This window comes from Tachyglossus aculeatus, chromosome 18, assembly GCF_015852505.1.
Source record: "Tachyglossus aculeatus isolate mTacAcu1 chromosome 18, mTacAcu1.pri, whole genome shotgun sequence".
In the NCBI taxonomy this organism is placed as follows: Eukaryota; Metazoa; Chordata; class Mammalia; order Monotremata; family Tachyglossidae; genus Tachyglossus; species Tachyglossus aculeatus.
The window spans coordinates 40343214-40367874 of NC_052083.1; the positions used below are offsets into that span (position 1 = coordinate 40343214).

General features: G+C 54.0%; 1 protein-coding gene across 1 annotated transcript; it reads left to right on the forward strand.

Annotated features, from left to right (window-relative positions):
• Positions 1–5587: 5587 nt before the first annotated feature.
• On the forward strand, positions 5588–18942 carry LOC119940309 (calreticulin-like). Its single transcript, XM_038760512.1, has 9 exons — positions 5588–5711; positions 7949–8050; positions 8692–8895; positions 10707–10801; positions 12767–12976; positions 15331–15444; positions 15884–16027; positions 17651–17743; positions 18369–18942. The coding sequence occupies exons 1-9, from the start codon at positions 5588–5590 to the stop codon at positions 18627–18629; spliced, it is 1347 nt and encodes a 448-aa protein (XP_038616440.1). The 3' UTR covers positions 18630–18942.
• The last annotated feature ends 5719 nt before the right edge of the window (positions 18943–24661 follow it).

The following is a 24661-nucleotide window of genomic DNA, read 5'->3' on the forward strand; positions in this document are numbered from 1 at the left end:
CAAAGTTGTTGGGGGGGGGGGGGGGATGGGGGTCTTAGGGGAAGTAGGGTGTGTGGGGGCCCACGGATCCCAGGCCGGTCCCGGCAGGGGCAGCCCCCCTCCTCCGAGCTGGCCTCCGTCCTGCCACGGGGGGCTGGGCTTACCCGGGGGGCCCGGGGCCCGGGGCGTTGGGTGCGCTCATGTCTGTCCTTGGGGGTGTCGGGGGCTCCAGCCGTCCCGTCCCGATCCGGTCCGGCGGCGGGGGCGGGGGCGGGGGCAGGGGGTGGGGCTGCGGGTGGAGGCGGGGCTCCCGCCGCCGCCGGGTGCCCGTTGTTCCCCGGCACCCAATGCCAGCCAGCTGCCCCCGGGCCCCGCCGCCGGCCAGGAGAAGCCGGCGGGGGGCTACTCACTCACCGGACCGGCTCCGGACCGCCACCGCCCAACTCCCCTCCCAGTGTCCGAGGCTCCAGCCCCGCTCAGCCAGGGGGGATTTACTGAACCCTTTCTGGGGGCACCGTACTGAGCGCCTGGGAGGACTCCGCCGCAGCACGCGTCGGGAGATGCGACCCCCGGAGTGGAGATGGAGTAGCAGCAGAATCAATCCATCAATCGTATTGATTCATCATCATCATCATCAATCGTATTTATAGAGCGCTTACTATGTGCAGAGCACTGTGCTAAGCGCTTGGGAAGTCCAAGTTGGCAACATCTAGAGACAGTCCCTACCCAACAGTGGGCTCACAGTCTAAAAGGGGGAGACAGAGAACAAAACCAAACATACTAACAAAATAAAATGAATAGATAGGTACAAGTAAAATAAATAAATAAATAAATAGAGTAATAAATATGTACAAACATATATACAGGTGCTGTGGGGAAGGGAAGGAGGTAAGATGAGGGGGATGGAGAGGGGGACGAGGGGGAGAGGAAGGAAGGGGCTCAGTCTGGGAAGGCCTCCTGGAGGAGGGGAGCTCTCAGTAGGGCCTGGAAGGGAGGAAGAGAGCGCTTATTGAGCGCTTACTGTGTGCAGAGCACTGGACTAAGCGCTTGGGAAGTCCAAGTTGGCAACTTAGAGAGACAGTCCCTACCCAACAATGGGCTCACGGACTAAAAGGGGGAGACAGAGAACAAAACCAAACATGCTAACAAAATAAAATAAATAGAGAAGTAGGGATAGAGCCCGGGCCTGGGAATCCGATGGTGGTGGGTGCTAATCCAGCCCCGCCACTTGTCTGCTGTGTGACCTTGGGTAAATCACTTTACCTCTCTGGGCCTCAGTTCCCTCATCGGTAAAGTGGGGATTGAGACTGTGAGCCCCACGTGGGACAGGGACTGCGTCCAACCCGATTTACTTATATCCACCCCAGTGCTTAGTACAGTGCCTGGCACATAGTAAGCGCTTAAAAATGCCGTAATCATTATTATTATTATTATTGTTATGGGAGTAGATGGAGGACAGAAGGGGACCCAGATAATACTAATAATAATGATGGTATTTGTTAAGCGTTTACTATGTTCCAAGCACTGTTCTAAGCGCCGGGGTGGATACAAGGTGATCGGGTTGTCCAACGTGGGGCTCACAGTCTTAATCCCCATTTTACAGATGAGGGAACCGAGGCACAGAGAAGTGAAGTGACTTGCCCAAAGTCACACAGCTGACAAGTGGAGGAGCGGGATTCGAACCCACGACCTCGGACTCCCAAGCCCAGGTTCTTTCCACTAAGCCAAGCTGCGGCCCGGGGGTCGGGGGTGGGGGGCTCCTCGTTCTCACGGCTCTTCATCTTTCTGCTTCTCCGGGGGAACCCGGGCATGTTTTAGACTGTGAGCCCACTGTTGGGTAGGGACTGTCTCTAAATGTTGCCAACTTGTACTTCCCAAGCGCTTAGTATAGTGCTCTGCACACAGGAAGCGCTCAATAAATACGATTGATTGATTGATTCCCCGCATCCAGCCCCCGGACCGGAATGTTCTGTATCCTCTGGGAAGTCCGGCCTAAACTGGAGATTCCGGCGAGGCCGATTTTGGGTGGGAAATGCCCCCGCGAACGCAACGTTGCGAACTCGCAGGAGTGTGCAATAATAATAATAATAATAATAATGGCATTTATTTAGCGCTTACTATGTGCAAAGCACTGTTCTAAGCGCTGGGGAGGTTACAAGGTGATCAAGTTGTCCCATGGGGGGCTCACAGTCTTAATCCCCATTTTACAGATAAGGTAACTAGGGGATGGGGAGAGGTCAGCTGAAGAACGTGAGGTCCCCCCTATTACTGACCTGTTTCTTTTTAATAGCATCTGGTAAGCGCTTACTATGTGTCAAGCGCTTTACTATGTGTTCTAAGCGCTGACCAGTTCTCTGGGCCCCGTGATTTTTTTTCTTTAATGGCATTTCTTAAGCGCTTACTATGTGTCAAGCGCTTTACTTTGTGTTCTAATCACTGACCAGTTCTCTGGCCCCGTGATTTTTTTTTCTTTAATGGCATTTCTTTTAGCGCTTACTATGTGTCAAGCACTGTTGACTAGTTCCCTGGGCCCCGTGTGTTGTTTTCGGTTTTTTTTTAATATAATTTGTTAAACGTCTACTATGTGTGAAGCATTGTTCTAAACTCTGACCAGTTCCCTGGGCCTGGTGATTTATTTTTAATGGTAATAATAATAATAGTAATGGTATTTGTTAAGCGCTTACTATGTGCCCAACACTGTTCTAAGCGCTGAGGTAGATGCAAGGTAAGCAGGTTGTCCCAAGTGGGGCTCACAATCTTAATTCCCGTTTTACAGATGAGGTCAATGAGGCCCAGAGAAGTTGAGTGATTTGCCCAAGGTCACACAGCTGACAAGTGGCTGTGTCAGAATTAGAACCCACGACCTCTGACTCCCAGCCCGTGCTGTTTCCACTAAGCCACGCTGCGTATTGCCTCTGTTGCCGAATTGTACTTCCCAAGTGCTTAGTACAGCGCTCCGCACACAATAGGCGCTCGATAAATACAATTGAATGAATGGATGGATATTATTATGGTCTTTGTTAAGCACTTAACTACGTGCCAGGCACTGTAATAAGCGCTGGGCTGGATACAAGTAGATCGGGTTGGACACAGTCCCTGTCCCACGAGGGGCTCACAGTCTCCATCCCCATTTTACAGATGAGGGAACTGAGGCCCAGGGAAGTGAAGCGGATGGCCCAAGGTCACCCAGCAGACGAGTGGCAGAGGCGGGATTAGAACCCGGGTCCCCCTCTCCATCCCCCTGTCTTACCTCCTTCCCTTCCCCACAGCACCTGTATATATGTATATATGTTTGTACATATTTATTACTCTATTTATTTATTTATTTATTTTACTTGTACATATCTATTCTATTTATTTTATTTTGTTAATATGTTTGGTTTTGTTCTCTGTCTCCCCCTTTTAGACTGTGAGCCCGCTGTTGGGTAGGGACCGTCTCTAGATGTTGCCAACTTGTACTTCCCAAGCGCTTAGTACAGTGCTCTGCACACAGTAAGCGCTCAATAAATAGGATTGATTGATTGATTGATTGATTGAGTGCCAAGCCCGGGCTCTTGCCACTAAGCCAGGCTGCTTCTGTGTAGAGAAGCAGCGTGCCTCAGTGGAAAAGAGCCCGGGCTTTGGAGTCAGAGGTCATGGGTTCAAATCCCGGCTCGGCCAATTGCCAGCTGGGTGACTTTGGGCAAGTCACTTCACTTCTCTGGGCCTCAGTTGCCTCATCTGTAAAATGGGGATGAAGACTGTGAGCCCCCGGTGGGGCAACCTGATCACCTTGTAACCTCCCCAGCGCTTAGAACGGTGCTTTGTACATAGTAAGCGCTTAATAAATGCTATTATTATTACTATTTATTATTATTATTATTACCCGACCCGTGGGCTCGGGCTGTCCGGGCCCCCTCTCCGTGCTCCCACTCCGTGCCCCCTCTCGGTGCCCCACTATCGGTGCCCCTCCTGTCGGTGCCCCCCTGTCGGTGCCCCCCTCTCCGTGCCCCACTATGGGTGCCCCCCTGTCGGTGCCCCCCCCCGCCCTCCCCCGGGCCGCTCTGATTGGCTGCAGGCCCGCGGCATCCCGGCGGCTTGGCCAATGGGGAGGAGCCATGTGTGGGGCGCCGGCCCGGGGCAGAGGGAGGCCCGGGCACCGGGAGGACCCACCGACCCACCGACCCACCGACCGACCGACCGACCGACCGACCGACCAACCAAGCCGTCCACGACGACCCACCACGCCTGCACCTGCCTCACCCTGCTCCGGACCCGCACCGTCCTCCCTGCACCTGCCTCACTCTGCTCCGGACCCGTTCCATCCTCCCTGCACATCCTGCCCCGCTCCATCCTCCCTGCATCTCCCGCCCCGCTCCATCCTCCCTGCATCTCCTGCCCCTCTCCATCCTCCCTTCACCTCTCTGCTCCTCTCCATCCTCCCTTCACCTCCCTGCCCCGCTCCATCCTCCCTGCATCTCCTGCCCCTCTCCATCCTCCCTTCACCTCCCTGCCCCGCTCCATCCTCGTCTGCATCTCCCTGCCCCGCTCCATCCACGTCTGCCCCTCCCTGCCCCGCTCCACCCACGCCTGTACCTCCCTGCCCCGCTCCGTCCAGCGCTTAGAACAGTGCTTTGCACATAGTAAGCGCTTAACAAATCCTATCATTATTATATTATTATTATCCACGTCCGCACCTCCCTGCCCCGCACCATCCACGCCTGCACCTCCCTGCCCCGCTCCATCCAGCCCTCAGAACAGTGTTTTGCACATAGCGAGCGCTTAACAAATCCCATCATTATTATATTATTATTATTAACCACGTCCGCACCTCCCTGCCCCGCACCATCCACGCCTGTACCTCCCTACCCCGCTCCATCCAGCGCTTAGAACAGTGCTTTTCACATAGTAAGCGCTTAACAAATCCCATCATTATTATATCATTATTATCCACGTCCGCACCTCCCTGCCCCGCTCCATCCACGTCTGTACCTCCTTGCCCCGCTCCATCCAGCGCTTAGAACAGTGCTTTGCACATAGTAAGCGCTTAACAAATCCCATCATTATTATATTATTATTATCCACGTCCGCACCTCCCTGCCCCGCTCCACCCAGCGCTTAGAACAGTGCTTTGCACATAGTAAGCGCTTAACAAATCCCATCATTATTATATTATTATTATCCACGTCCGCACCTCCCTTCCCCGCTCCACCTACGCCTGTACCTCCCTGCCCCGCTCCATCCATCGCTTAGAACAGTGCTTTTCACATAGTAAGCCCTTAACAAATCCCATCATTATTATATTATTATTATCCACGCCTGTACCTCCCTGCCCCGCTCCATCCAGCGCGTAGAACAGTGCTTTGCACATAGTAAGCGCTTAACGAATCCCATCATTATTATATTATTATTATCCACGTCCGCACCCCCCTTCCCCGCTCCACCCACGCCTGTACCTCCCTGCCCCGCTCCATCCAGCGCTTAGAACAGTGCTTTGCACATAGTAAGCGCTTAACAAATCCCATCATTATTACATTATTATCATCCACATCTGCATTCCCTGCCCCGCACCGTCCTCTCCCTCACCTTCCCCTGCTCCCGCACCCGGCGGCTCGGAGCTCCGCACGGCATGGACAGGCTGCGGGGCCCGGGGCCCGGGCCGGCGCTGCTGCTGCTGCTGCTGGTTCTGCTGGCCCGAAGTTGCGGGTCCGAGACCCGGCGCGTTTTTCTGCGGGAGCAGTTTACAGACGGAGGTAGGATGAATAATAATCATAATGATGACATTTATTAAGCGCTTACTATGTGCAAAGCACTGTTCTAAGCGCTGGGGAGGCTACAAGGCCAACAGGTTGTCCCACAGGGGACTCACAGTCTTAATCCCCATTTTACAGATGACGTAACTGAGGCACCGAGAAGTTAAGTGACTTGCCCAAAGTCACACAGCTGACAATTGGCAGAGCCGGGATTTCTGACTCCAAAGCCCGTGCTCTTTTCCAATGAGCCACGCTGCTTCTCTTGCTTGGCACATAGTAAGCCCTTAATAATAATAATGATGATGGCATTTATTAAGCGCTTACTATGTGCAAAGCAATGTTCTAAGCGCTGGGGTAGATACAAGGTAATGAAGTTGTCCCACGTGGGGCTCACATTCTCAATCCCCATTTTCCAGATGAGGTAACTGAGGCCCAGAGAAGTGAAGTGACTTGCCCAAAGTCACACAGCTGACAAGTGGCAGAGCGGGGATTTGAACCCATGACCTCTGACTCCAAAGCCCGGGCTCTTTCCACTGAGCCACGCTGCTTCTCTTAACAAATACCAAATACCATTATTATTATTATCATTATATTATTATTACCTCTGGACCTGTCTCTGTCCCTTTTTCAAATGCATCTCGGTCTCCGCCCCCCTCACTATCTTTTTCTCTGTCTCTGGCCCATCCCTGTCCCTGCTCTCATCTCAGAGTCAGTCATTTATCGAGCGCTTACTGTGTGCAGAGCACTGTACTAAATTGCTTGGGGGAATGAAATATAATAAGAGAAAGCAGCATAGCTTAGTAGAAAGAGCACAGCCTTGGGAGTCAGAGGACGTGGGTTCTAATCCCAGCTCCGCCACTTGTCTGCTGGGTGACCGTGGGCCAGCCACTTCTTCACTTCACTGTGCCTCAGTTCCCTCATCTGTAAAATGGGGATTAAGACTGTGAGCCGCATGTGGAACAACCTAATTACCTTGTATCTTCCCCAGCGCTTAGAACAATGCTCGGCACATAGTAAGAGGCTAACAAATATCATCATCATCATCATCAAGAGTAGAACAGACACATTCCCTGCCCACAGTGAGCCAACAGTCTTCTCATTCATTCATTCAATCGTATTTATTGAGCGCTTACTGTGTGCAGAGCACTGTACTAAGCGCTTGGGAAGAACAAGTTGGCAACATATAGAGACGGTCCCTACCCAACAGTGGGCTCACAGTCTAGAAGTCTCCTCCTGCCTGTCTCTGCCCGAACCTGTCTCTACCCCATCACCGGCGCCCAGGCCTGGAGGCCGCTCAGAAGAGCTCAGGGTCCCGCTCGATCAATCGATCAATCGATCGATGGTATTTATTGACAGCTTACTATGTGCAGAGCACTTTACTAAGCGCTTGGAAGAGAGTAGTACAACAGAATTAGCGGACACATTCCCTGCCCATAAGATGCTTCCCATCTAGAGGGACCCTGGGAAGAGGAGGGTCCTCAGATCCCGAACTCTGCCTGGGCTGGGCTGGGGGTGAGCCCTGAGCTGGCCACTCTGCTTCTCACCCCATCTACCTCCCCCCTCCATCCTCTTTTCCCCCTCCTCCGGCCTCCAGACATGAACCAACATGCATCCCAGGCCCCAAGGGGCTGGGCACAGGGAGGTGCCCGTGGCAGAGCGGTAAACACGGCCAGAAAGCACGGGCCCAGGACATCCCTGCCCCCCGAAGCTCTATAGGCCTCGCAGAGACTAGGAGCGAGGTGGATGAAGGGTCTACTGGGTCTTCCGGCCCCATTATCCCTAGCAGGAGCAATAATATTTACTTCTTAAGTAATCAACATGCAGAGCACTGCGCCGAACACTGTGCTAAACTGGGAGAGAATCCACAGACAGAAATTAGACCTGGTCCCTGCCCCTCAGGGGGCTCATCATCCCCTCCCCGCCCCACAACACTGGTGTCCATATGTGTCATTTATTGATTTACATTAATGTCTGGCTCCCCCTCTAGACTGTAAGCTCGTTTTGGGCAGGGAACGTGTCCATTTATTGTTGTATTGTACTCTCCCAATAAGTACAGTGCTCCGCACATGGTAAGGGCAAAGGGGGGGAGGGGGAGCAGGGCATCAGGGGGACAGGAGAGTGGGAGAGGGGCACGACAGCAGCGGGAGGGACCTGGGGTAGCAGGAGAGCGGAGGTCAGGCCTGCAGGGAGGAGGGCACCGTTAACCCAAAGCCCCTTATATCTGTGTCTCTGGGCAGACGGGTGGAAGAGCCGCTGGGTGGAATCCAAACACAGTTCAGACTATGGCAAATTCCAGCTTTCGGCCGGCTCTTTCTACGGTGACGAAGAGAAAGATAAAGGTGAGCTTGGCCCCGGACCCCGGCAGTGCCCTGGACCCCAGCTGCGGGAATGACGAGGCCAGCGACCCCGCATCCCGACGGTGGGATTGGTGCCCCTGGACCCCGGCTATGGGGTTGATGGGGCTGGTGCCCCCACCGGTGTCCCTACATCTGTCTGGGCTGGATTCCAACCTCATTCACACCGGGTCTCTGACTGGGCCTTAGAGCAACTGAGCGGGGCTGGAAAGACTCCAGATGGGGTCTCTGCCCAATAGCTTTCCTATGCACACCCCCACCCCCACCCCCAGCCCCGTAGCACATGGCCCTCACTTCATCTCTCCATGTCTCAGTTCCCTCAGCTGCTAAATGGGGATTCAATACTTGTTCTCCCTTTTATTTAGACTGTGAGCCCATGTGGGAGCTGATTATCTTGTATATTTCCCAGTACTTAGAACAGTGCTTGGCACATAGTAAGTGCTTAGCAAATTATACGAATTGTTATTATTATTAAGGACCACACCCTTCCCATCCCATTGCAGCCTGCTCTGAACCCATGTATGGTGCCCCAATCCCAACCCCTCAGCTCTCCTCTGCCTTGCCCCCGAGGACTCCGGTCCAGGCCGCTGGTCAGTATGTGCGCTGGCCTCCGTCCCTCTCTACAGGCCTCCAGACCACGCAGGATGCCAAGTTTTATGCCTTGTCCACGAGGTTCCAGCCCTTCAGCAACGAGGGCGAGAGCCTGGTGGTGCAGTTCACAGTGAAGCACGAGCAAGGCATCGACTGTGGTGGTGGCTACGTCAAACTCTTTCCGGCCGAGCTGGACCAGAGGGACATGCACTCTGACTCCCGCTACCTCATCATGTTCGGTGAGTCCGTGCAGCTGGACCACCTCGGCCTGGCCAGGGCTCAGCCCTCCTCCCCAGATTAATCGCCCCGGGCCCGGGGCCGGGGATGGGATAGGTCAGGAATGAGCTCTGCCTTGGGAAGTTCCTGCTGGGGACAATTGCCGGGGAGGATTGCCGGGGAGGAGAGAGCTGCTGAGATTCAATTGATTTACTGAGAGCTTACTGTGGGCAGAACACCATATTAAGTACTTGGGAGAGTACAGTATAACATAAACAGGTACATTCCCTGCCCACAACAAGTTTACAGTCTAGAAGGAAGACAGGAGGCTGGCTCTTCAATCCATCTGTAGTATTTATTGAGCATTTACTGTGTGCAGAGCACTGTACAAGCGTTTAGGAGAGTACAGTACAATCGTGTAGACACGATCCCCGCCCACAAGGAATCAGTGTCGTCTAGTGGATGGATCATGGGCCTGGGAATTAGAAGGACCTGGTTTCTAATTCCAACTCCGCCACTTGTCTGCTGGATGACCCTGGACAAGTCACTTCACTTCTCTTTGTCTCTGTTACCTCTTCTGTAAAATATGGATTAAAACTGTGAGCCTCATGTGGGACAGGGACTGTGTCCAACCCGATTACCTTGTATCTACCCTACTGCTTAGTACAGTGCCTGGCACATTATAAAGTGTTTAACAAATACCAAAAAAAAAAATAAAAAAAGGGGTCTGGGGGGAGACAGACATTAAAGATAGGGGAATTTGTAGTGTAGCACAGATTCTGGGATGTGAAGGCATTTTTTTATATTTATGTCTGTATCCCCTTCTAGGCTGTACGCTTGTAGTGGGCAGGGAATGTATCTGTTTATTGTTGTATTGTACTCTCCCAAGGGCTTGGTACAGTCATTTTCACATAGTAAGTGCTCAATAAATATGACTGATTGATTGATGGATGGATGGATGGATGGATGGAGAGGCAGGAGGGTGATAGAAATCCCCCAGGGCAGATTTCTCTCTCCGAATCCTGGTTTCTCTCCCGACCTCCCCTGCTACCCCTGCACTTGGGCTGGGAGTCATTTGTACCTCCCGGGGCTTGGATGGATGATAAAATGAGACAAGGGATGGGAGAACAATGTGCTTTGCACAATCAAGTGGCACTTTTGCTCCTCTCCTTCCCCTTCCTACCTCCCCCTGCTCCAATGTGAAGTCTTCCCCACCGAACCCCTAGGCTCTGGTTAGTTTTTTGGGTTCGGGGGTCAGTGCCCCGAGGAGCCTGGGGGGCTGACAGGCATCTGATCCCCAGGTGTTATGCTCTGCTTTCAATCTGGATGAACCTTACTCTCAGCCCCTCAGGGCAGGAACCTCCCCTCATCCCCTGGGTCGGTTCTGCCCTGCTGGTCTCAGCCTGTGAATCAATCAATTAATCAATCAATCATATTTACTGAGCTCGCACTGTTTGCAGAGCACTGTACAAAGTGTTTGGGAGAGTACACTTCAACAGAGTTGGTAGACAAGTTCCCTGCCCACAACGAGTTTACAGTCTAGATGGAGAGACGGGCATTAATATAAATAAATAAATTACAGATATGGACACAAATGTTGTGGGACTGAGGGAGGGGTGAAGAAAGGGAGCAAATCCAAGTGTAGTTTCCAAGTGTACAAGTGCAAATCCAAGCGTCAATACTGGCTGGACACCGGGGGGAAGTCCGGAGGCTGAGGAGGTCTGTGCTCCTGAGGAGTTTGGCCCTTCTGAAGTTAGAGGGAAGGGAGCCCCTTCCCATCCTCAGCCCTGGCAGAGGCTGGGACTGATTTCCTCCCACGCCATGGACGTTTCAGGGCCAGACATATGTGGAACCGGAAACAACTATGTTCATGCCATCCTTAACTACCGAGGGAAGTACCATGCCAACAACAAGACCATCCGATGCCGGGTGAGTCAGCAAGCCCGGTCCCTCGTCCCTCAGGTTGAACTAGGCCTCCGTCCTGCTTTTCTCAGGCAGGAGGGGGATGGGGTTCAGGCTGGGGGTGGGCGGCTGAGAGCCCACCCACACCCAGCTTCTAACCCCCCCAAGACTGTCTACTGCCTCCAGCCTGTCCCTCGGCTTCCTTGCTAGATCCTCTTTGCAGCCCTGTGTGTGACCAACACCTTCTCCTCCCGGTTCTATCCTTGCATCTCCGCCCGCTTCTCCCCTCAGCCTCTCTTCTCCTGATGGCTTCCCGCTGGGTTGGCACAGGTGTGGGTTCTGGTGCGAGTCTGGGAGAGGGCGACGGTGTGGGTGCCCCTGGTGAAGTGGGTAGGGTTGCTGGCAGTGGTGGAGGAGTGTGGGTGCTGGTTTCTGTCTGGGTGCTAGAATAGGGGCTGGCAGGGGCAGGGGTGGTGGGGTGCTGGTGCCAGCCTAGGTGTTGGCATGGGGGCTGGTGGTGGGAACGTTGGCAGTGGAGCGGAAGCAGTGGAGAAACAGCGTGGAAAGAGCCCGGGCTTGGGAGTCAGAGGCCATGGGTTCGAATCCCGGCTCTGCCACATGTCTGCTGTGTGACCTTGGGCAAGTCACTTCACTTCTCTGAGCCTCAGTTCCGTCATCTGTAAAATGGGGAGTAAGACTGTGAGCCCCAAGTGGGACAACCTGATCACCTTGTATACCCCCCCCAGCGCTTAGAACAGTGCTTCGCACAATCAATCAATCAATCTATCAATTGTATTTATTGAGCGCTTACTGTGTGCAGAGCACTGTACTAAGCACTTGGGAAGTACAAGTTGGCAACATATAAAGATGGTCCCTACCCAACAGTGGGCTCACGGTCTAGAAGGGGGAGACAGAGAACAAAACAAAACATATTAATAAAATAAAATAGACTAGATATGTACAAGTAAAATAAATAAAAGCACAAAATAAGCGCTTAACAAATGCCATCGTCATTATTATTATCATATTGGTGCTGGTCGTCTAGTGGATAGAGCATAAGCCTGAAAGTCAGAAGGACCTGGGTTTTAATCCCAGATCCGCCACCTGTCTGCTGTTTGACCTTGGGTGAGTCATTTCACGTCTCCGGGCCTCAGTTACCTCATCTGTAAAACGGGGGTAAGAGTGTGAGTCCCACGTGGGACAGGGACTGTGTCCAACCTGATGACCTTGTATCTACCCCAGCGCTTAGAGCAGTGCTTGGCACACAGTAAGCGCTCATCGAGTACAGAAATAATAATAGTTCTTCTTCTTATTATTATTACCCCACTGACATGGAGTAATGCCGAGTGTCCCGCCCACCACCCAGGGATTCTGGGAGAGACCGGAGGCCGTCAATCAATCAATCACTCGTATTTATTGAGCGCTTACTATGTGCAGAGCACTGTACTAAGCACTTGGGAAGTACAAATTGGCAACATATAGAGACAGTCCCTACCCAACAGTGGGCTCACAGTCTGGAAGGGGGAGACAGAGAACAAAACCAAACATACTAACAAAATAAAATAAATAGAATAGATATGAGAGAAGGAGGAAGAAGAAGAGGGGAGGAAGAGGAGGAGGAAGAGTACGGGGGGATGGAGAGGAGGAGGAGGAAAGGGAGAGGAGGAGGAGGAAGAAGAAGAGGGGAGAAAGAGGAGGAGGAAGAGTAAGGGGGGATGGAAAGGGGGAGGGAAAGGAGGAGGAAGAAGGGGGAAGGAGAGGAGGGGGCAGAAGAAGAAAGGGGAGGGAGAGGAGGAGGAAGAATAAGGGAGGGAGAGGAGGTGGAAGAAGGGGGAAGCAGAGGAGGAATAGGGGAGGGAGAGGAAGAGGGAGAAGAATGGGGGAAGGAGAGGAGGAGGAAGAAGAAGAAGGGGGAGGGAGAAGAGGTTTCATCCCCTTAAGGAAAGTTCTTTGGGCCTAGGGTCGGGTCCCTGCTCTCCATGGTCCTTTCAGATAAACAAGCTCACCCACCTGTACACACTGATCATTCGGCCCAACTCCACGTATGCGGTCAAGATCGACAACAAGCTGGTGGAATCAGGGAGCTTGGAGGAAGACTGGGATTTCTTACCCCCAAAGAGAATTAAAGACCCCCACGCCCGGAAGCCACGGAAGTGGGACGAGCGGGAGAAAATTGAGGATCCCAACGAGAAGAAGCCGGAGGTGGGCCTGCGGAAGGGCTAGGGCCGGAGCTCTGAGCTGTCACCTCCTCCCTTCTCTGGGGGCTTTTCTGGGCTTTGGTTCAGTTTTGAGGTTTTCATGGGGTCACGCACAGTCCATCATCTCATCATGTATGACAAAGAACTGGCCCTACATGCATTCTGTCCATCCGTCTGTCCATCCGTCCATCCATCCATCCATCCATCCATCCATCCATCCATCCATCCGTTCTCCCATCCCCGCCAACATCTGGACAGTTACCACAGGTGTCCAGTCAGCCCTTGTAAGTGGAGGGGGGACTCAACCAGACACCTCAGCTTGATGCATGCCCAAGATTTTCCCAAGAACCTCAAGGACACTTAGAGACCGTGGCTCAGTGGAAAGAGCCTGGGCTTTGGAGTCAGAGGTCATGGGTTCAAATCCCGGCTCCGCCACTGTCAGCTGTGTGACTTTGGACAAGTCACTTCACTTCTCTGGGCCTCAGTTCCCTCATCTGTAAAATGGGGATTAAGTTTGTGAGCCCCACATGGGACAAGCTGATCTCCTTGTATCTTCCCCAGCACTTAGAACAGTGCTTTGCACATAGTAAGTGCTTAACAAATACCAAAATTATTATTATTATTATTTGTCCATCTGGGGCAGGACTGAAATCTGGAACCGGGGTACCTAGGACACCGACTTTTTGCCTGTCCCCTTGAGGGTCTCAACTGTGCTCTCTGGAGCCCCGGGATTTGGGGTGAGCCAGGTAGCAAAGAGTCCCAGGATGAGAAACCAGGAAGGTACCCCAAGATGAGCCCCATTTCCGTGTCCCTAAGGAAAAGGGGTTGGGTGTGGGGGTGGGGATGGGGTGGGATGGGGTGGGGGGAAGCAGGGAGAGGTAGAAGGGAGGAGGAAGAAAGGATCTTTCCCAGAGTTTTGCTGCCTCCCTCTGGCTCAACTGAGCCAGTATCCTGTTTTTCCAGGAAGTCTATGATTTGCATTCCACATTTTCCCTAGGCCTCTGAGTAGGAAAGTCAGGATTGGGGAGTCTCTTTGGGTAACTGGATGAGCCTGAAGTCTCTCCCAGGAATAGGGGATTGAAGAAGATTCTGAAATCAATGGGAAAGAGGTGTCACCCTGAGCAAACAGAAATGGATGTAGTGTATCAAGTGTTAGCTCATGATCACTGCCTGTCAGGAGCTTACAATCCAATGGCTAGTAGGGTTTTCTGGGAAAGCTGAATACCTGGAGAGGCTGTATACAGAAGCAGCCTGATCAAGAGGAAAGAGCACGTGGCTAGGAGTCAGAAAGACCTGGGTTTTCATCCTGGCTCCACCACTTAACTGCTGTGTGACCTTGGGAAAGCCACTTCACTTCTCTGTGCCACAGTTTCCTCATCTGTAAGATGGGTATTCAATACATATTTACCTTCCTACTTAGATTGTGAGTCCCATGTGGGACAGGGACTTTGTCAGCTCGCTGTGGGTGGGGAAACTGTTTCTTGTTGTATTGTACTTTCCCAAGCGCTTTGTATAGTGTGTTCTACACAGTAAGTGCTCGGTAAATATGATTGAATGGATGACCTGATTGACATATCCACCCCAGCGCTTAGAGCAGCGCTTGACACGTGGTAATTGCTTAACAAATACCAGAAGTATCATCATCATCATTGTCATCATACAGGCCCTTGAAAAAGGAGAAAGGCAGTGCAGCTAGAGGGTAGCCCTGCCCAGGAGAACAGGACAGACGTACTTGTACATCAGAGCCTACTGGGGGAATGAGCCAACACTGCAGCCTCAAGAACAACAGCACTCAGGGGAGAGGAGCAACACTACAGGGAGACTCCTGGGCAGGGTCCAGCGGGGACTCACTACATTCCCAGAGATTGGTGGTTGGCCCGGAACCATGTCCCTTTGTGGTGCCTGGGTGACCGTCTGTCCCAAACCGTCAGCAGCCACCTATTGGCCCTTCCTCTCAGTCCAGCTTGGAGCTAAGTGGGGGTCACCCCAAGGGGATGGGGGCCTGTGTCCTCACGGTCCAGCCAACCACACTTGTCTCTTATAGGTGGGTAGGCGGGTCCACCCCGGATCCCAGTTTCAGTGGGATGCACCTCGCCCACGCGTGGGGAGACCCACAGGAGTGCCCCTGGCCCCACCTGGTTCTGCTTAGGACACGAGGCCGACCGGGATCCGGAGTCCACCCCCGCACTGCCCTTTGCTGTGGAAGGGGGTGCCCTGGTAATGGGGCCACCCGTAGGTGCGAGCGTGACTGTGAGGCCAAGGCAGGGTGGACTGGATTCCTGGGATGGCAGTGGTGGCTGTAGGAGGAACTGAGGACCTGCCCCGGGGCTCGGTGATGGCTGTTTCCTTCCCACTCAGGACTGGGAGGATTTCGCCCTCATCCCTGACCCCGAGGCCAAGAAGCCGAGTGACTGGGATGCCGAGATGGATGGCAAGTGGGAGCCGCCCCTGATCCCCAACGCCAAGTACAAGGTAAACATAGCCTCCCTTCCTGGCCATGGAGGAGGACCACGGTTCCGATCAAGCCCTGTGAGGGTCGAAGGGGAGCTGGTTCAGCCCAGGGAAAAGGAGACTCACCCCTGCCTGCTCCTGTGGCCCCCCGGGGGCCGGACCTGCCATCTCTAGGGCGGCCCCGGGCTTCCTGGACTTCAGTTTGTTGCCAACTCCCTCTTTGGGAACAAGCAACTTCTCCCAGACAGTCCCAGGCCCCCATCTTCCCACGAGGGGGGGATCACAAATTCCAAAATTTCAGCAATCTTTACTTTTAGGTTTTCCTCTTGTCTTCCTGGCCCTGAGTCCCAATTTTTCCCTTGGCCTCACTCACACTTGCCTTTCTCAAAGAGTCAGGTCTGCTATGCCCCCCAGCTCCCTGACTTGCCCTCTGACTGCCACTGGTTTGCCCTTCATGCAGGGGGAGTGGAAGCCCCAGATCATCGACAACCCCAACTACAAGGGGGAGTGGGTGCACCCAATAATCGACAACCCAAAGTACAAGGCTGACGCCTACATCTACCGATTCCACAACATCAGCGTCCTGGGGCTGGATCTGTGGCAGGTATGGCTACCACCATGGGAGGAGGCCCGACCTAATTGTGACCTTAAAAATGAACTAGGCCTTTTATGGCGGAATCAGGGCAAACATTTCTGGAAACCCCAGCTGGGAGCGGGCGGAGCCGGGATTGAGGTTGAGCCCTTGGCTCTGACTGGCTGAGACTTTGGCTTTGTCTCTTCCTTTTCCCTGGGCCGCTTCCCCTGCCCCAGCCAGGCTCAGCCCGGCACCATTCCAGGGACTGAGGTCCAGCAGGGTGTGGGGAGCAGGCGGCTTCTCCGGGGGCCAGCACTCCCCGCCGATGGAGTCAGCAGCAAGTCCTCTGGAGATCTGGGGGCTGAGGACCCCGAGGTCTCCCTAAGAGAGCCATGTGGCTTGGAACCTACCCAACCATTAAAGGGAAGGGGTCTTTCATTAATCAATCAATGGTATTCACTTAGCCTTTATTATTTGTAGAGTAGCGTACTAAGTGATCGGGACAATACAGTACAACAGAGTTGGCAGAGACGTTGCCTGCCCACAGTGAGCTTAGAGTCTAGAAGGGTCCTTGAAAACTTCAAGCTGGCCAGTGATCGGTTCCAATTCCAACTGCTAGTCTGGAAATCCCCCACCCTCAAATCCTTCAAACCATGTTCCCTCTCCACCTTCCAAGCCCTTCTCAAAGAGTCCCCACCTCCTCCCTCTAGACTCTAAGCTCACTGTGGGCAGGGAATATCTCTGCTTATATAGTGTACTCTCCCAAGCACTTAGTATGGTGCTTTGAATACAGTAAGCACTCAAAAAATACAATTGACCGACTGAATGACTCCTGGAGGTCTTCCCCGGCTCAACCCATAATGGCTGGGCTAACACGGCTTGTTTTCCCCATGGACCTTAAGACTCTCACAAACGGCATGGTGGATGGCCTTTCCTGACAATCCCGCAACACTCCTGGTGCCAGCACTCCAGGCATGAGCACTTTCTGGTACATGTACTCCTGGCTTGAGCATTCCTGGCCCAGTTCTCACGGGCACTCCAGAAATCCTGGAGAGGGAAATGTACAAAAAGCCGCTGGCGACTGCGTTGAGTGGTACTGGTGGCAGTGGTGTTTCCTGAGCTTCCGCTGGAAGCCAGACACTCTACTGAGCGCTTGAGAAGGGATAACATGACAGCAGCATGGCTCAATGGAAAGAGCACGGGCTTGGGAGTGAGAGGTCATGGGTTCAAATCCCAGCTCCACCAATTGTCAGCTGTGTGACCTTGGGCAAGTCACTTAACTTCTCTGTGCCTCATCTGTAAAATAGGGATTAAGACTGTGAGCCCCCCGTGGGACAACCTGATCACCTTGTATCCTCCCCAGTGCTTAGAACAGTGCTTTGCACATAGTAAGTGCTTAACAAATGCCATTATTATTATTATTATCATTATTATTATTATTATTATTATTATGAGACATAGCCCCTGACCAATCAATTAATGGTATTTATTGAGTGCTTACTGTGTGCAGAGCATTGCACTGAGTGCTTGGGAGAGGACAGTAAGGTCAGTAGACCCGATCCCTGCCCTCCGGGAGCTCCCAATGAGTGGAGGGGTTCCTGCTAGGGTGGGGACCGGGGAGAGGGTCCCCACTCTGCTCTCCCATTCCAACAGGTCAAGTCAGGAACCATATTCGACAACTTTCTCCTCACCAACGATGAAGTGTTCGCCGAGCAGTTTGGGAACGAGACCTGGGGGGAGACGAAGGTAACGGGATCTGGCAGGGCAGAAGTGTCTCCCCCCACCTCCCACCCCCCGGGATGAGGGCTGGCTTCTGCACCCCATCTCCCAAGCTGGGGGTGTCCCTGGCAGGATGCAGCAGGAAACACAGGTTGGGAGGAACAACTGGGTTTGGGTTCACTGGGGCTCCCTGGGGATGTGGGACTTCATGGAAGGGTAGGGACATGGGGCCCTCTGCCTCCCTCAGACATCGGGATCACACCAACACCCCGGTGCTGACGTCCCCTCTCATCCAGGGGACCTTGAGAGCTGCTCCCCGGGCCATGGTGGCCATGGGTGGCACGTTTTCTGGAGTTTTAGTGGCCTTGAGTGGCTTTTTTCCAGATCGGTGTGAGGCCCAGTTTTCTGGGAGAGAGGATCCAGTCTGGGGCCCTTTCTAAAGTTTTGGGAAGAGTCTGGCCCCGAGAGAGAGCTCTGGTTCCAGAAGCCTGTCCTTCTGACTGGGCTGTGAGCTGAGAGTGAAGCCGGAAACGGGCTCCCCATCCCAGACCCCCGAGAAGAAAGGCGATCATCCACGGCTCTCTCCCGGCCCTCCAGAAACCAGCTGTGCCTAGATCAAGGCAGAGCTGATGCTTCACCTTCTCCGCATTAGGAGCCGGAAAAGCAAATGAAAGAGAAGCAGGATGAGGAGGAGAAGCAGCGACAGCAGCTGGAAAAGGATCAGAAAGCGAAAGAGGAAGCCGAGGGAGCCCAGGAGGACGAAGAGGAGGAGGAGGACGAGGAGGGAGAATGGGAGCTGGTGTCTGAGGGAAACAGGGGAGAGGCCACAGAGCCGAGGGAAGGCGAAGAGGAGAGGGGGAAACAACAGGAGCAAGGAGGGGAGGGTCCTGGAGAGGGAAAAGATGAATTGTGATGGTTGGTGAATGTGATGGGAAAGGGCAGTTCCTGATGCTCGAGATGCTGTGCGTGTGTATGGGCATGGGTGGGCAAGAGATGGTGTGTGTGCGTGGGTGTCTCTGGGTGAGTGTGTGCATACATTTGTGTGCATGTTTGTGTGAACGTGTCTGTATATTTGTGCATATATGTGCATTTGCCTGTGTGTACATGTACGTGTGCCCTGTCAAGTGGGAATAGTCGAACCCTGTCTGTGGGTATGACGAGGCCACTTAACACCCCTGGATGCTCCCTTGTGTTCCTCCACTCCAAGTCTAAGAAATAAATTGGCAGACACGGAATCCTTCTGCTTGGATCCTTCCCCCGTCAGCGCTCGCCAAACAGACCCCAGGAATGAATTTTCATGCCAAACCCCGGGGAAAAGTAAGACTCGCCCAAGGGCGATGGGAACTTCTCTGGTTTTCAAGATGTCTCAGCCCTGAAGGGGCTGACGCTCTGAAACCCGAGGGCAAATGTCCACATGGGCCACGGGCATCAGGCTGCGCTGGGCTAGACCGAACAGCTCCCGGGTCTAGATCAGAACATCCTGGGCCCGTCTGGGCCCTCGGTGGCCCCAGACTCTGTTCCAGTGCCCACCCTCTCGGCACAGACACGAGCCCCAGAAGCCCCTCTCTCTCCACATGACACTGCTGGAGTGGACTTAACCCTTCAGATGCTGCTGAGAGAGACTGGCAGGTCCAGACACGATTCCCGTTCCGACCCCACAGGCCCATCAGCCACTGGAATTCGGGACGGTGCCGAGGGCTGGTTCCAGTAAATGGACGAGGGTGGGGATGGGAGCCCGGCACCAGGCCAATGGGAATTGGCCCCGTGGTAATGGAAAACGTGGGGTTGGGCCAAAAGGATCCAGTGTGGGAGAGTGCAGGACGGCTAGGCAAAGACTTCCAGTGGAGGAACTCCTGCCTCAGTCAATCAATCAACTGTATTTATTGAATGTTTACTATGTGGAGAGCACTGTATTAAGTGCTTGGGAGAGGACAAGACTACAATGGGTTTACAGCGTAGAGGGGGTGCCTCCCCACCTACTACTGCCTAGACATGGTAGCGATGACGTTGCTTGGAGGCATGCTCAGGAGGGTAACATCCCTTTGTCAACTTTCTGGCAACTATAATAATAATAATAATAATAATAATAATGGCATTTATTAAGCGCTTACTATGTGCTAAGCGCTGGGGGGGAATACAAGGCGATCAGGTTGTCCCATGCAGGGCTCACAGTCTTAATCCCCATTTTACAGATGAGGGAACTGAGGCTCAGAGAAGTTAAGTGACTTGCCCAAGGTCACACAGCAGACATGTGGTGGAGCCGGGATTCAAACCCATCACCTCTGACTCCAAAGCCCGAGCTCTTTCCGGTGAGCCATGCGGTTTCCCATAACTATGGCCAGTTATGGCCAGCAGTTGCTCAGTTCAAAGCTGTGCCCCCTTGTAGGGTCCAGTACAGAGTCCTGCCCCTGGTAGTCAGTGACTATAGTACATAGTATAGTAGACAAGCAGCGTGGCTTAGTGGCAAGAGCACCTGCTTGGGAGACAGAGGACGTGGATCTTGGCTCCGCCACTTGCCTGTTGTGTGACTTTGGGCAAATCACTTCGATTCTCTGTGCCTCAGTTCCCTCATCTGTAAAATGGGGATTAAGACTGGGAGCCCCAAGTGGGACAACCTGATGACCTTGTATCTGCTCTGGTGCTTAGAACAGTGCTGGGCACATAGTAAGCGCTGAACAAATACCACAGTTATTATTATTATTATTACTCTGCAAATAGCAACCCCCCAGGCCATTGCCCTGCACGCAGTAGGAGAGGTCTGTCGTGGTTCAAGCACTTAGTGCAGTGCTCAAGCGCTTAGTACAGTGCTCTGGACACAGTTAGCACTCAATAAATATAATCGAATGAATGAACAAGAAGGGGTCTCGGCACTTCGCTCTCCCCCCGGCCCCCCACCTGGGCCAGTCCGTGTGATGATGAGGATGATGATGGCATTTGTTAAGCACTTATTATAATAATGATAGCATTTGTTAAGCACTTACTATGTGCAAAGCACTGTTCTAAGCCCTGGGGGAGATACAAGGTGATCAGGTTGTCCCACATGGGGCTCACAGTCTTAATCCCCATTTTACAGATGGGGTAACTGAGGCACAGAGAAGTGAAGTGACTTGCCCAAAGTCACACAGCTGACAAGTGGCGGAGCCGGGATTCGAACCCACGCCTTCTGACTCCCAAGCCGGGGCTCTTGCCACTGAGCCACGCAGCTTCTCTAGCAGCGATGTCAGCTGTGTAATTTTGGGCAAGTCACTTCACTTCTCTGGGTCTCAGTGACCTCATCTGTCAAATGGGGATGAAGACTGTGAGCCCCACGTGGGACAACCTGTTACCTTGTATCTACTCCAGTGCTTAGAAATAATAATAATAATAATAATGGCATTTGTTAAGTGCTTACTATGTGCAAAGCACTGTTCCAAGCACCGGGGGGGATACAAGGTGATCAGGTTGTCCCACGTGGGGCTCACAGTCTTCATCCCCATTTTACAGATGAGGTCACTGAGGTTCAGAGAAGTGAAGCAACTCACCCAAAGTCACACAGTCAACAAGTGGCAGAGCCGGAATTAGAACCCGTGACCTCTGACTCCCAAGCCCAGGCTGTTTCCACCGAGCCACGCTGCTTCTCTAGATCAGTGCCTGGCACATAGTAAGCGCTTAATAAAAACCATTAGTAATATTATTATTACCTTGTACCTTGTATATCAATCAATCGTATTTATTGAGCACTTACTGTGTGCAGAGCACTGTACAAAGCACTTGGGAAGTACAAGTTGGCAACAACATATAGAGATGGTCCCTACCCAATAGTGGACTCCCAGTCTAGACGGGGGAGACAGACAACAAAACAAAACATATTAACAAAATAAAATACAACAAATATGTACAAATAAAATAGAGTAATAAATACATACAAACACATATACATATATACAGGTGCATATATACAGGTGTATATCACCTTGTAACCTCCCCAGGGCTTAGAACAGTGCTTTGCACATAGTAAGCGTTTAACAAATGCCATTATTACATATTTATTACTCTATTTATTTTACTTGCACATATTTCCTATTTTATTTATTGTGTTAATGATGTGCGTCTAGCTTTATTTCCATTTATTCTGCTGATTTGACACCTGTCCACATGTTTTGTCTTGTTGTCTGTCTCCCCCTTCTAGACTGTGAGCCCGTTGTTAGGTCTCTCTATGTTGCCAACTTGGACTTCCCAAGCGCTCAGTCCAGTGCTCTGCACACAGTAAGCGCTCAATAAATACGATTGAATGGCTGAATGAAAGTGGCGGAGCCGGGATTAGAACCCGTGACCTCTGACTCCCAAGCCCGGGCTCTTGCCACTGAGCCACGCTGCTTCTCAAGATCAGTGCCTGGCACGTAGTAAACGCGTAATAAAAACTATTATTATTATTATTATTATTATTATTATTAGGCGGGCAATGGGCGTGGCCCACAGCGGGCCGGGGCTTTCCCGGCAGCGTCCAGCAGGGGGCGCGGCGGCGGGTCCAGATGGGGGGGGATTCTCTTCCTCCCTTCAAGGCCCTGCTGAGAGCTCACCTCCTCCAGGAGGCCTTCCCACACTGAGCCCCCTCCTTCCTCTCCCCCTCCTCTCCCTCCCCATCCCCCCAACTTACCTCCTTCCCCTCCCCACAGCACCTGTATAGATGTTTGTACGTATTTATTACTCTTTTTTATTTGTACATATTTATTCTATCGATTTTATTTTGTTAATATGTTTTGTTTTGTTCTCTGTCTCCCCCTTCTAGACTGTGAGCCCGCCTCTGGGTAGGGACCGTCTCTGTATGTTGCCAACTTGGACTTCCCAAGCGCTTAGTCCAGTGCTATGCACACAGTAAGCGCTCAATAAAGACGATTGATTGATTGATTCCCAAGCGCTTAGTCCAGTGCTTGTGCACACAGTAAGCGCACAATAAATACGGCCCCGTCTTACCTCCTTCCCTTCCCCATGGCACCTGTATGTATGTATATATGTTTGTACATATTTATCACTCTATTTATTCATTTATTTATTTTACTTGTACATCTCTATTCTATTTATTTTATTTTGTTAATATGTTTGGTTTTGTTCTCTGTCTCCCCTTTCTAGACTGTGAGCTCACCGTTGGGTAGGGACCGTCTCTTATATGTTGCCGACTTGGACTTCCCAAGCGCTTAGTACAGTGTTCTGCACACAATAAGCGCTCAATAAATACGATTGATTGATTGATGATTCCCAAGCGCTTAGTCCAGTGCTGTGCACACAGTAAGCGCTCAATAAATACGATTGAATGAATGAATGAATGACGGCCGGGGCGGGCTTTCCCAGCAGCGTCCGGCAGGGGGCGCGGTCCGGATGGGGACGGCCGGGGCGGGCTGGCTCTATGGAAAGAGCACGGGCTTGGGAGTCGGAGATCATGGGTTCAAATCCTGCCTCCACCAATTGTTAGCTTTGTGACCTAGGGCAAGTCACTTAACTTCTCTGCACCTCAGTTACTTCATCTGTAAAATGGGGATGAAGACTGTGAGTCCCACGTGGGACAACCTGAGCACCTTGTATCCCCCTCCAGCGCTTAGAACAGTGCTTTGCACATAGTAAGCGCTTAACAAATGCTATTATTATTATTATTATTGTTATTATTATTGTTATTATTATTATTATTATTTCCCGGCAGGGTCCGGCAGGGGTCGCGGTCCGGATGGGGCCGGCCGGGGCGGGCTTTCCCGGCGGCGTCCGGCAGGGGGCGCGGTCCGGATGGGGCCGGCCGGGGAGGACATTCCCGGCGGCGTCCGGCAGGGGGCGCGGTCCGGATGGGGCCGGCCGGGGCGGGCTTTCCCGGCGGCGTCCGGCAGGGGGCGCGGTCCGGATGGGGCCGGCCGGGGAGGACATTCCCGGCGGCGTCCGGCAGGGGGCGCGGTCCGGATGGGGCCGGCCGGGGCGGGCTTTCCCGGCGGCGTCCGGCAGGGGGCGCGGTCCAGGTGGGGACGGCCGGGGAGGGCTATGCCGGAGGCGTCCGGCAGGGGGCGCGGTGCGGATGGGGCCGGCCTGGGCGGGCTTTCCCGGCGGCGGCGTCCGGCAGGGGGCGCGGTGCGGATGGGGACGGCGGGGGCGGGCTTTCCCGACTGCGTCCGGCAGGGGGCGCGGTCCGGATGGGGCCGGCCGGGGTGGGCTTTCCCTGCAGTGTCCGGCAGGGGGCGCGGTCCGGATGGGGCCGGCCGGGGCGGGCTTTCCCGGCGGCGGCGTCCGGCAGGGGGCGCGGTGCGGATGGGGAAGGTCGGGGCGGGCTTTCCCGGCAGCGTCCGGCAGGGGGCGCGGTCCGGGTGGGGCCGGCCGGGGCGGGCTTTCCCGGCGGCGTCCGGCAGGGGGCGCGGTGCGGATGGGGCCGGCCGGGGCGGGCTTTCCCGGCGGCGGCGTCCGGCAGGGGGCGCGGTGCGGATGGGGACGGTCGGGGCGGGCTTTCCGGGCGGTGTCCGGCAGGGGGCGCAGTCCGGATGGGGACGGCCGGGGCGGGCTCTCCCGGCGGCGTCCGGCAGGGGGCGCGGTGCGGATGGGGCCGGCCGGGGCGGGCTTTCCCGGCGGCGTCCGGCAGGGGGGCGCGGTGCAGATGGGGACGGCCGGGGTGGGCTTTCCCTGCAGGAGCCGGCAGGGGGCGCTGTTCGGATGGGGCCGGCCGGGGCGGGCTTTCCCGCGGCGTCCGGCAGGGGGCGCGGTGCGGACGGGGACGGCGGGGGCGGGCTTTCCCGGCGGCGGCGTCCGGCAGGGGGCGCGGCGGCGGTCCCGGATGGGTCCGGGCGTTCCCTTCCGGGTTTTCCCTCCGGCGGCCGGCAGGGGGCGGAGCGGGTGGGTCCCCGGCTTCCGCGCCCGCCGGGAAGTTGCCGAAGTTGGCGAGTCGCTCGCCCGGTCGCCCGCCTGCCCCGTCCGCTCGCCCACCCGCCCGCCCGCCCG

Coding starts and splice junctions, on each gene's coding strand:
- LOC119940309 (XM_038760512.1), top strand. CDS start 5,588: ATGGACAGGCTGCGGGGCCCGGGGCCCGGGCCGGCGCTGCTGCTGCTG. Junction 10,802..12,766: donor ACAAGACCATCCGATGCCGG/GTGAGTCAGCAA, acceptor TGGTCCTTTCAG/ATAAACAAGCTCACCCACCT. Junction 15,445..15,883: donor TCCCCAACGCCAAGTACAAG/GTAAACATAGCC, acceptor CCCTTCATGCAG/GGGGAGTGGAAGCCCCAGAT.